Raw genomic sequence first — 12,865 nt, forward strand, 5'->3', positions numbered from 1 at the left:
GCACATGCCAAACAACATTCCACGCGGGCTGGATCACCCTACGGATTGCGACAGGGGTCTCCCGTGGGAGGGAGGGTAACACGCGAGGAAGAGAAAAAAGGGGTTTAATCCACGAGCAAGATTGTCAATGTCCTTTTTTTTTCCCTCTGAGCTTTGTTGGATGGATTGTAATGAGGACAGATCGTCGTTTCAAACCTGTAAAATTGCAAGCTGGACGGGCGTCAGGGTCGAGAACACAAACGACCCCATTCATTAATGGAAGGAGTTGAGGCGACGGAAGCGATGAAAACCTGTTTTTGGTAGGGATGAATATCAAAACTTAATTAATTAGATAAGGTAGGTACCTTCCCGTTCTCCGACGCACAACAGTTTTTTTGCTTCCTTAAGGCAAGCGGGGTTAGGTGCCAAGAAAGAAAGTTTAAAAGTTTAGTAGGTAAAAAGGTAGGAGGAGGTAGGGTAGGTACCTCGTTTGTTACCGGAAAAAGAAAAAGAGGAAAAAAGAACGAGTAATGAATGTTGTTGACAATGGCTATGAACATAAAAAAAGGAACGGACATGGTGTCTGTCATGTGCGAACTGTGATGCCCTTACCAGGGATCGAACCTAGGACCTCATCATAGGGATGGATGTTCACCTTACTAGTGATGCGCTCTACCACTGAGCCATAAGGGCGGGTGCTGATCATTTGAACCAGGCGTTGGGATTCGAATCAGACGCGGAGTCCATAACCACCCAACCAAACTTCTTTCATACCAGCCCGAGCCAAGTGGGTTGTTGTGAAACTATTTCCACCAACTTTGAACTATTTCTCAGTAATAACTCACCAGTCAAATCAAGCATCGTGGTCGAGTTGAAAAAAGGGATACAAAACTGTGCAATTTTTGGTATCTTGTAAATGCCAACCTGTAACCTGTGTACAAAAAGAGACAAACTCTAAAAGTGGTATAATTTCAAAACTCCTCGCCGTATTGCTAAAATACGATGCTTTTCCGCCGACCCAGATAACAAAAAGAAAATTGAGTTTGTTTTTGTGTTTGCAAATCAAAGAACGAGCTCCTCAAGATTCGCGTATATATATACATTCAAAACAGAAAGATGGTACAAAGGAAAATAAAAAGAGCAACGAGTAAAGCTCAGCCTCGGCGGGGATAGTCCATATAAGGCGGCGGTGGCCCCTGGGTAGTGATTGGCGTCACGAGCGACGAATCGCCCCTTTGGTGGTGATATCTCGAATGACCACCGCCGGCACTAAAGAACCTCCTGTGGCCCTGAGGCGGGCTCAACGGGCTGACGACGTCATCAATGCCGCCCTCGGGGATAGTATGCGGTAGGGGCTTGATGGAGATGTTTTGACCGTAGAATTTTTGTCTGTACTGCGTTGATCGCGGAGTACGGGGCGTGCGTGCTGAGCTACTAGCCGGCGACACAACGGGGGCCTTTTGGACGGTGACGTTGCTGCCACCACCAAAGTAGCCGGGCAGGCTGGCGTACACGGCATTCTCAAAGTCTGAAGAGGTTGTGCTGTGGGTCGTGGTGCTGCTGCCATCGGTGAGGCTGTCCACTCCCGAGCTGTAGTCCACTCCCGAGCTGTACGTGCCCGTGCTGCCGCCGCGCTGCATCTGCACGCCATCGTTGTCGATGGAGGCGTTCCTGGTGCTTCTGCCTGTGTTGAGTGCGTTCTCGTTGGCAGCGGTTATCTCATTCAAGACACGGTCGAGCTGTCGCTCCAGCTCGTCTTGGGCGTTGTAGGGAGCAGAGTACGGAAGACGAGGTGACTCGGCAACACCGGTTGGCACAGGAGGTTGCTCGCGAGGCGGCGATGGAGTCCGCGCAGAGGTATCGAAGGATGACTTGAAGGGAGGAGCTGAAAATGGCACCTGTTGGTCTTGCCGCGTGGGAAGCTTCAAGCTGCTGCGAGAAGCCTCTTTGTCGGCAGATGAGCCCTTGAGCTTGCTCGTCAGTTTCGAGACCGCCTTTGATGCAATGTTGCGACTCGGGGAGCTGAGCGGAGCCGCCACCTTCCTGGAGCTGTCGAGCGACAGGTGATAGGTATGGCTATTGCGCGACGGTGAGGAAGGGAGAGGAGCGGACTTGGGCAGCGCCAATGCCGCCTTGCGAACTATCAAATCAAGCTGTCGAGCCATGGTGGGGTTATCAGCGATCTCCTCCATTGTGACCCCAAAATCGACACCAACTCCAAGCAGGCCGAGCTTAGGGATTTCGCGGGTCAAGAAAGACGCAAGCTGCGAGGCTGGTACCAACGAGCCCCAGAGGTCATAAAAGGCCGCGTGTTCACGGTGCTCTTCTGGAACACCCAATGAAGAGGGATCCAGCGACGCCGCAGCCCAACACTTGGAGATAACTCTCTGGATAGCTTCCATGTCGCTAGCCGGGAGGCGGTGCGAGACTGGCGAGCTTGGTGTCAAAGTAGTCGATGGCATTTGCGGGAGCGGAATTTGTGGGCGCTTCGACTTGTACTGCGCGGCCGACGGGATGACAACGTGCATGATGGACCCAGAGGTAAGAACAGCCACGTTGCCAATCAGAATGCGAAGTGTCTCCTCCGCAAAGCTCACAGGTATCCTGTTCTCGCAGAAAGTAATGTTGAGCTCGATGTTGCTGTTGTCGTTCGCTGTGATGCCACCGCGGGCCATTGAATGAATAAACATGTCAGGCACATCTTGCGCCCGGCTCTCGATGATGCTGAACTTGCAAAGTGCGCCTGCATCACCACCCTTGCCCAGGTGGAAGAGTTTTGACTCGGAGGGCACAACTGTCGTCTCCTCGTACTGATGCTGAACCACAGTGCTGAAGCGCATCCAGTATGGCCAGGATGTGCAGCGCTCAACAAGGTCGAGGAAGCCAAAGTTCTCAAAGGGGATTCCTGCAATACGCTGTCCGTGCACATATTGTAGCAGGTCCAGTGGTGACAGGCGACCATCTCCCTCTGGGAAACGAACGCGGACGGCCGTTGTGTTAGCCGTGGGGCCCAACACACCGGCGACTGACTGTCCACCAGAGAGTCGGATTTGGCGACCGTCGACGATCTCACCAAAGACAACATCGGCAGTGCCGGAAAGCTCTGCAAGTGTCATCGCCCAGCCAGCCTTCAAGATGGTCTCGAACGAGATGCCAAGGTGTGCCAACGAAGGCACCGCAATACGCTGGCGGATCGTCTTGACGTGGTTGGTCAGTTGGTGTGGTTTGGAGTGGGCAACAACCCTAGTCATGTTTGCGCCATCGAGCAGGAGCTTCCAGTATTCCTCTGCTCCTTGCTTGTTGGAAATGTGGGCGCATCGTATGAACTCGGCATATGTTGGGCGCCGCGGTGGATTTTGGGCGCCATCGTACAGCTTCTTGAGATCTTTGACGAGCAAGGCAACCGACAAGTCATCATACTGTGCCTTGGAAAGTCGCAGGAGGAGAGTTGACTGTTTGCCACCATCCAAGAGGATGAACTTGGTCATTGGTGCAGAAAAAGCGATTGGCGTGCTCTGGTCTTTCTTGATAACCTTTTCGGCAAAAGCAGCCAAGCGCCAGCTCGGGCAGAGGTAACGGTTGAAGTCTGCCGGAGGCGTCTTGAGCACAACCTGGTACATCCTGCGCTTGTACGGAACAAAGGCGGTGCGGAGGATAGGGTGGATGGTGATGAGCGTTTGGCAGGCTTCCTCGAGTTTCCGGTGGTCCACGGGTCCATGGAACGAGAACACAAAGTAGTTGATGTTGGCACGGCCACGGAGCATACCCGACTCGATATAACGCGATTGCATTGACGAAGCTTCGGCAACATCCTTGATTTCTTTTGTTTCCACGCCTACCTTGGTTGCCAGTACTCCCCTGAGACGGTCATCACGGGCCTTCTTCTCGGGGTCAACGATTGCTGGAGCAACGGAGGCGTGCGAATTGTTTTGAGTTGGCGTGATGTCTTCCGAGCCGGCCTGTGATGTCGAGGTCGGCCTGGTGGATGTGGAGGAAGCCGTAGAGAAAGATTGCACATTGGATCGTGAGTCTCCTGCGGTAACCGGTCGGCACAGGTCGGTCAATGGCATGTCGCGCAAGACATCAGCAATGGAAATGGCAATGTCCTCCTGACGGCAACACACAACCAGCTTAGCGGCCAAGATGTCATCACCGCCAGCCTTGATAAATCCATCAACAGCTGAGATGGTGGTTTCGTCTTCAATGTTAAGCACATGAGCCCAGATCCTCCGCATCCGTTCCTCAGTCTGCGTCAAAGGCAGAGACGTGGTACCAACAGTCTGCACTTCATTAGGGTTGGGGACGCTCGAAAGTGAGAGTAGTTGTTCTCGCGAGAGTCCATGAATGGTCTTTTGCAGCCTGCGACGATTGACCTTGAGCGAGGACGTGATTGGCAAGTCTTTCACCGGAACGAAAATCTGGGGGATCATGTGGTGCGGGACCTTGTTGCGCATACCGGTCTCGGCCACTCGCTTGGCCTTGAAGATGCGCTCTCTCGTCACATGGCTTAACCGCTGCAGATCCTCTGGTCCGTCGAACATCGAGCCAAGCTCAACAAAGGCAGTCAATACCGGAGGGGCCTTGGAGCCCTTGAAGGCAATGGCCTCGACCACAACGTCCATGCCCTGACCAAGGCAACGGCGAAGACTTTGTTCCACTTCAGAAAGTACAACCAAGCTGCCATCGATCTCGATATCCTCCCTCTTCTGCGACACGAGCTGCAAAGCACCGCCATCCGTATAACGCATACGGTGTCCGGTCTTGAAGTACCTAGTATTCTTGCCAGGGGCCGAGCCGGAGAATTCGGCGGCATTCCAGTGTGTCCGGTCCATTTGGCCCCGCGCGAATGAGCACCCCAGGGTTGGTCCTTCAACGACAAGCTCGCCAATACTGCCAATGGGCATAAGGTTGCGGTGATCCTCAGGGTTGACGAGCCAGAAGTTGCCTGCAAGGGGTGTGCCTATGCGGTTGAGTTGATGCGGGCCATGCACCTCCATGAATGAAATACCAAGAGGGCAGACATCCGGTGCGCCATATGCGAATATCACCTTCTTTTTGCCGGCCCAAGGAGCATATGTATCCTCATCTAGAGAACGTGTCCTGAAGCATACAGTTTTGAGGCTGGGCAGGTGCTCCAGATTGAGCTTGCGAGACAGATGTGGCGTCATGTATGACCAATTTACCTCCATCCGCCTAACAGCTCCCACGTAATCGAATACCCGTTCCGTTTCATTCGGAATGCAGACGCACCCACCATTCACAAGTGTCGCGAACACTTCCGAAATGGCAATATCGATATTGTAAGACGAGAGCTGCATCACTCGGCTGCCATAGTTGATGCTGGCTGCAGGTCCTTGAGTGAGAAGGGCGATCGACAAGGCGCCATGGGTGAAAGCAGTACCCCTAACCTCCCTTGAGTTGGATGGGGTGAAGAAGACGCAAGCCGCATCATCCTCTGTTGCCAAAGATTCGACGTGACGTGGAGCCTGCAACTTGAGCTGCGTCATGAGCTCGCCGTTCAGGACGATGACGGTGTCAAAAAGGTTGCGGAGCACACCACCAGCGTTGTCACACTCAATAGCCACCCTGGAGCTGATATTGTCAAAGATGGGCTGGATCATGCTGAGATCGGCAGAGTCGATGGGCACAAAAGCACCACCCGCTTTGAGGACCGCGAGCATGGCGACAGGCGACCAGACACTCTTCTCTAGCAATAGAGGGACAGTAACCCCAGTGGTGACGCCGGCCTCGGACAATCGCTGAGCCAACCGTGTGGAAAGATCGTCAAGCTTGCCATAGGTAAGCTGGCCATCCCAGGCACATACGGCCATGGCATGGGGGTTGCCTCGAGCATTCGTCTCTACAAGCTCATGCACCACGGCAACCCTTGGCTCCGGTGGAGCTCTCTCGTTTGCCCATGCGACAACCTGTGCGTAATCGCGGTCGGTAAAAAGATTGATGCCTTGAATGGAGGATGCAGGGTCCTCCATGATGGTGCGAAGGGCTTTGCTGAGCGTGTTTGCGATGTTGGGGGCCTCTCTTTCCCCGACCAGAGACAAGCTGCCGATGTCGACAACGAGCCTGCCACTGCCAAGTCGAACGTTGATGGCCAGGTCATAGCAAGATGTCTCCCTGTGGGATACGCTGTTAAGTTCAAAATCAGCTTGACCCGTGTGTCGGCTTCTGAGCTCTGAAGGTTCGTTCGTGAATGATACCACCGAGTTGAAGAGCTGATCGTTGCCACGTTTGCCAAGAACATGATGAATCTCTGGGATAGACACATGCTGGTGGCGCAGGCTGGCAACGTACTGTTCCTCCACGATAGCCAAGACATTGGCCAAAGAATTGTAAGGTGACAGGTCAAAGTTGCAGGCAACCGTATTGCTGAAGCAGCCGACTGCATTTCGCATGCTTGGACCGCCAGAAGCAGCCTCACGTCCGGTGGCGCGGTAGCCAAAGCATACATTGTCCTTGCCGGAAAAGACGCGTAGTACCAGGCCCCACCCAAGCCGCAAGACTGCGTCGGGGGTAACACTTCTGGACCTGGCAAACTCGACAAACATACTGCCGTCAACTTCTAGATCGAAGCTGTAGTTTTCAAAGACAGGCTTCGGAGATTCTTGTGTGAGCCGCGGGAACAAGCAAGGTTCGGCCCCTGCAAGTCGGCCGATCCAGAAATCGAGGCTCTGGCTGGTACGGGCGGATTCAAGGAACTTCAGATAGTCAGGGTAAGTAAGGCCGGTAGGTTCAGGAAGCGGTTGGTTGGTGGTGTATGCCCGGCGGAGGTCGAGGAAGATGACATTAAGACTCTGGGGGTCACAGAGAGCTTCGTTGATGTCCAACTTTACCAGCGTCTTCGTGGGTGTGTTGCAAACTGCCAACCTGTGCTGAGTCTGACCAGAAGTCCTGCTGGGTAGCGCAGGTAAATTGTTCAACGACTCGCTCGGGTCTTCGCCGGAGGTGACATCGATGAAGAGCATGCTTGGGGATGTTCTCCGCAGGACGACCTGGTCATACACTCCGGTCTCAGTAACACTGTCGATGAACACTGTGCGAAGCGCGGCATGTTTTGTGGTGACGTTCTGCCATGCAGCGCAAAGCTGCGATATGTTGATTGGCCGGCCAGTTAGGGATGAAAACTCGTAGATGGCATGCAGGTATGAGGCTTCCTGGTCAACTGCCTGCTTCACCAAGATGCCTTGTTGAACAGCCGTCACTGGATACACAGCCTCGATATCGCGCACGCTGGTCAGGTTGAGCAACGACGTGCGCTCATAGTTGAGCTTACGCAAACCGTCGTAGGTAACATCCAGCTGTGGCACATCAGACATAGTCAGCTCCTGTGTATGGTAGCGAAGCCGGCCAATTGCTTCAAGCAACAGATGCTCAAAATTCTGAATCCACTGGGAGATGAGATCCTGATGGCGCGATCGCCTGTTGTACACAAGCTTGACATGTGCCGAGCCCTGCGATACCATGGCGCTAACCTCGAAGAGAGCGATACGGCCGACGTTGGGGCCTATGTTGGATGTTTTGGACGCCAGCGTCCGCCCTGGGAAGGGAATCTGCTCCAGGACACCGTTGCTCTCCTCAAGACGCTCCAGCGAACCAGCGTAGTTGAAGATGAGCTCAAATGGCCAATCTTCGGTAAACAGGTCCGGCCCGCCGAATTTGAAGAATTTAGAAGCAAAGTATTGCGCGCCGCGCCTGGGCAACGCCCGTCGTACATCCTTGAGTCGGCGCAAGACGTCGATGAAGTCATTGCCAGTTCCAGCCAAAACTGAGCCGACCGGGCTCAAAGTGGTGAACCACCCCACGGTATCAGAAATATCGATGGACGGGTCGGATACCTCCCGGCCGTGCTCTTGATTCCAGATTACGGGTACTGAACGGTCGTGGAAAGTTTGTGAAAAGGAAAGCAGAATGGCAGCCAGGTAAATATCCGCGCATTCAGTTCGGAAAACACGGTTGCATGTGCTCTGGAGAATTGTGGTCAACTCTGGGCTTAGCGAAAATCCGAGTTCAGAAGCATCAGCGTAGGTGTTGGACACATCTTGCAGTCCCCAGTAGGCGTAATTACCAACTGGTGTGCCTGCTGGTAAGGGGCTGGTGATCTCGGTCTGCTCGATTTCCTTCTTCTGGAGCTCATTCCATTTCTGAAAAGGCATCGAGCGGTGCGAAAGAAGGCTGCCGCTCATGAGAAGCTCGTTAAGATCGTCCAAAATTACTCTCCAAGAAAGCAAGTCCACCACAAGGTGATGCGCGACCAGATAGATCATTTGGTAATCGTCCGTCGTCTGGATGTGGTCGACCGCAAAGACGGGGCCGCTTTCGATGTCAATCATTGCCTGGCTCCTCGCTATGACAATCTCGAGTTCCTTGTTGTTGCCGATCGTGGAGAATTGCATCGCGTATGAGTTGTTGGACGGAGCCACGGTTCTCTGAGTCCATCCACCTTCGGCGGTCCGGTAGAATCTCGAGCGCAGCATGGTGTGGTGTCCAACTAACGCCTGAACTGCCGCTGATATATTATCAAAACCAAAGTTTTTCTTCACTCTGAGCAACAAGCTTTGGTTGTAGCGGTAGTTGCCGTCCTTGCCCACACGGTATCTAGAATCACCTCCCATTGTAGTCATAAAATAGAGCTGCTGCATGGGTGACAAGTCAAAGTGTTCTCCCTCCGGCTCCCCGTCCCAGCCGCGAGGCATCTCCCCACGTGATGTTGCCATCGCGGCCAGTTGTGCTAAGGAGCTATTTTGCAGGAGTTCAGTTGCGCTGAGGAATATGCCGTCGGACTTGGACCTGGCCACCACCTGCATCGCGCTAACTTCATCTCCGCCCAGTTGGGCAAAGGAGAAGTTCATGCCGATCTCCTCACGCGGAGCCTGTAAAGCATTGCTAACAGCCTTCTGAAGAGCCCTTTCACTATCTGTCAAGGGTTGTTGCAAAGTCTCCTCCGTATCCAAGCTCATGATGTGTTGATACGTCTCTTGGTTGATATTTTGAAGCCAGGTGCGCAGCTTTCTCCGGTCGAGTGCACCATGTTCGGTTACGGGCAGTTGCCGAAGTACAATCCAAATATCCGGTAGGTCGGTGGCAATAGCGGCTGCTTCGAGGTCATGCCTTATTGATGCGACTTTGGTGCCGGCAAGAAACATCTTTGTCTGCGGTATGACTTCGATATCGGAGGTGGGCGTTCCAGGGACCTGGAGACCAGCAAGTGAAAGAAACACAACCTGCTTGCCATCGAAGAATCCCGCCCTTGGCTTAATGATGACAGCCCTAGAAACTGACTCCTCGTCGCAAATGAAACTTTCATGGTCAAAGTGAACCTCGGAGATGGCTGTCGAAGGTGCTACTGAGTAACGAGCCTGTGAGGCGGCCACATTATCCGTTCGGAGCTTGAGCGGCTGTATTGCGAGCGAGCCACTAGTTGGGACGTTTTGGGGTGACACCTCCCGTGAACACGGTGTTATGCGAGTTTGCAGCTCTGCAAGCGTAAAACAGTTCATGATATCACTGGAATCAACCTCCAAACCTAAATCCCGGCACGTGGTGCTCAAGCGAGCGGCCGTCCTCTCGCAACCCCCGAGGTCTGTAAAGGAGTCCACCATTTGAATTGAGGTTGAGTCTATTCCCAGGATATCTCCAATGGCCCATACCAAGCGCGCTTCGACCGATTCGTTCGCAGAGTTGAAGGTTTTCGGGTTGCTCTCGTGTTCGTAGCGTGTGTTCGTCGTATCTATACGGGGTAAAAGAGGCTTGGGGGACCCAAGGGCTGGTTGTATGAAGGCGGACATTTTGAAAAGAAAACTTAAAATAAAATATATTTTCTGAGGAGGAGGGGAAGATGTTTTCACAAAGAAGGAGTAGTAGGGATACTGCAACGCATACCAATACCTAAAAGCAGACTCGCGGGTATCAAGAGTAGGAGATGTTTGTCTGCTCAAAGGCGGTTGACGCTAACCAAGTATCACTGCATCAAGAAAGAAAGAAAACAAAACAAATGGGTATCAAGAATGAAAATGAAATATGAAAACAGATAGCAAAAAAAGAAAGGAATAAAAAAAGAGAAATCCCCGAATGCGGAGAATCACCAAATTATTTTCGGAATGAACATGGAAGGGAAGAAAGAAACAGAGGCAGGCACAAGGCCTGGGGCCAAGAGGTGGGAGTGAAAGGCATCATGTACAATGCGGGTGGGGTGGGGAGAACGGGACAGCACCAAACGCGGCCGCGCCGCAGGGTTGTAACGCAACTCCTAGAACGAGAGAAGGGCCAGGGTCCCGCCGATGGGGGTGGGTGGATGACTTTCTGGATCTGGGGAATGGGCCACACACCCTGTTCCTGGACAGCCCTCTTGTCAAAACCAGCCGCGGTGGGTTGCATGGATTTGTTCAAGTTCACAGGACGATTCGTCCGTTGTACTTGCCGCAGCCGCAGCCCATGTAACGGCAGAGAGACGCGCTGAAGAATCGATTTTAGGTCTAGATAGTATGTAGGTACTGTACTGTAGCCGTCTAACCTTGGCTAACTTACCGGGCTGAGCTCAGCCGCATGCATCGAGATATGTAGACCGCAAGGTAGGTATCTTTTTGAAAGTCGTCCCAATTTGGAACGTGTGTACTTGGTACGTATCGCCGACGCTACCGTCACTCAGCGCAATTGTTTGTTTGCTCAAAGCTGACGGATGGACCGGGTGATCTCTTTTGTCTGAATGGGGCGGACAGGTTCAAGTGGCTGCTGTGTGCTAGCACAACGGTGGCTAGGTTAACGTTGGCGCCAAAGCATAATTGTCAGATGATGGAACGGGTTGAAAAGACAAGAAGATCAAGGCAGCCAAGGTGACTTGCTTGATTCTGAAGGTGAATCGATGGAAGAAATCGGCTGTGCGCAGGTGCTAATCCAGTAAGGCTTATGCCATTTGCGGAGCCTAGTAGAGGGGCTGTGTCTCCTGTGCCCACTCACTCTTCTTCTTTAAAAAGAAGCGACCTGGTATAGGTGGTCAAATTCGAAGGGAGGAGCGTTGCATCGGAGAATAAGTGACCAATCATAACCGGGGCTCCAATCGTTTAGACCCGCGGTTTGCCGGATTGCGAGTAGCTCGCGGCTTTGAGATGCACTCGTACCTGGAGTACGTACCTTTACGTTTAGGCATCGCCCCAATGCCATCGGTGATCAATTAAACATCGGGATCCTTTCGTTTATGCGATTCAAGTGACGGGCAAACCGCGAGGAAATAATGATAATAATAATAAAAGATCATTAAAAAGACCTCCTTCTCTTGGCCACTCTCTCAACCAGAAACAAGGCCGACCGTAGAAAATTCCACTATTTTCCCTAAACATGCTTCAGGTAGGTGGAAGGTCCCAAGGTAAATTGCACGCGAGGTACTTCAGTTAAACGGGCCTTTCCGCTTTGCACGCACCGTCGTGTTGATGGATTTTGAGTCAAGCACCCAGCCCTGGACAAATCTGACACCCAGCCGATCCGGTCAAAGTAGAGGTGAACAAAAGGAGACTCGTTCATGGTTGCATCCCTCCAACTTGTAAAGAGTAAGGTTACTGACTTGCAGACATGTGCAAGAAAAAGAAAAGAAAAGAAAAGAAAAAAAGAAAAAGAAAAAGAAAAAAAAAACGTCTTTCGGGATTTAAAAGTCCAACTTCACAACCCAAAGTTCGATTCTCAAAAACTAATCTCAGTCGAATGCTCGGAGTCAAAGATCGAATATCCAATCGGCAATCATCGCTACCATAGGTACAGTACCTACTGTACCTGACTACCTGTTGGGTCCTTACCTACAGTATGTTGCCTGCTGAAACCACCAATACCGTGCCAAGTACGTACACAGTAAGCTCTCGCAGTAAGGCCAGAGCTTTACTTTGCACTAGCACACAACAGCCCACCATCCTCAAACTCAGGGTCATCTGCTTACGGAGTTGAGGTTCCACACCTTCCAAGTCTGAGCCATTGTCCATTCAATTTCCAACAGCTTTCCAATCAACTTTTCTTGTCCCTTCGCTTAGCTCTGAATGGTGCCACATAACCTACTACGCGGTAGGTTTGACTGAGTGGCCATTGACCATCGGTTCCCGTTTTTAAGTTCTAAGTCAAATTTGGCTTCGTATGCCTTCAATTAATCCTTGTACGCGACTATGGTCGGCTGTCAATTTGCGCACTGACTTTTTCCAATAGCTTGGGCTTTTTTGTCTGCTGTCAAACTCAAAAGCCGACTGCCAGGATGGCTTGGCGCGCGTACAGATTTAATCCCTTTAGTGTTCTTCTTCAACGTACCTGATGCAATTGCACAGATTCAACCACGCTAAAGGCCAAGGTATGCAAGGAACCTCAGATATATGTAGCGTCACCTTGATTGCTAGACCAAACTTGCAGGTAAAAAATCTATATCGTTCTTTAGGCTTCTATTCTTAAATGGAAGTCATCCATCCACTGAGGCAGCCGGCAGTCGGCAGCCGATCCAAACAGTTGAATTCAATGCGAAATTGCTCCCACTGAAACCTTGCGCAGCAAAATAAGCCCACAGAATCGTTAGTTGATCGCCCTTGTGCATGCCACAAATTGCCAAAAAATGTGTGTTTTCGAAGTTGACCAGCAACTGGACCTGATCAATTGAATTACCGAATGCCATTTCTTTCGACACCTTGTTGTCCTCCCTCTTGATTCCTCAGGGGAAGATGGCTTCCCGAGGTTGCGGTCTGCCGATAACAACACAGGTGAAACTGCTTACAAGTCGTTAATGTGCTTTTATGCAAGAGAAAGGGTCTGTGTCAAATTAAAGCGTATCCATGCCGTGAATCTGCACGACAGTCCGTGTAAGTGGTTTACTCAAATTCCTTGGTCGCATGACTTGGTCTCGGTTATGTTT

General features: G+C 51.9%; 1 protein-coding gene and 1 non-coding gene across 2 annotated transcripts; both read right to left on the minus strand.

Annotated features, from left to right (window-relative positions):
* Window positions 1–582: 582 nt before the first annotated feature.
* MGG_20190 lies at window positions 583–672 on the minus strand. The gene has a single exon. It is a non-coding gene; the product is annotated as a tRNA-Thr (tRNA).
* Window positions 673–808: 136 nt separating this feature from the next.
* MGG_03401 (uncharacterized protein) lies at window positions 809–10,086 on the minus strand. Its single transcript, XM_003716491.1, has one exon. The coding sequence runs from the start codon at window positions 9,777–9,779 to the stop codon at window positions 1,134–1,136; it is 8,646 nt and encodes a 2,881-aa protein (XP_003716539.1). The 5' UTR covers window positions 9,780–10,086; the 3' UTR covers window positions 809–1,133.
* Window positions 10,087–12,865: the final 2,779 nt, after the last annotated feature.

This window comes from Pyricularia oryzae, chromosome 4 (genome assembly GCF_000002495.2).
Source record: "Pyricularia oryzae 70-15 chromosome 4, whole genome shotgun sequence".
NCBI classification, from domain to species: Eukaryota; Fungi; Ascomycota; class Sordariomycetes; order Magnaporthales; family Pyriculariaceae; genus Pyricularia; species Pyricularia oryzae.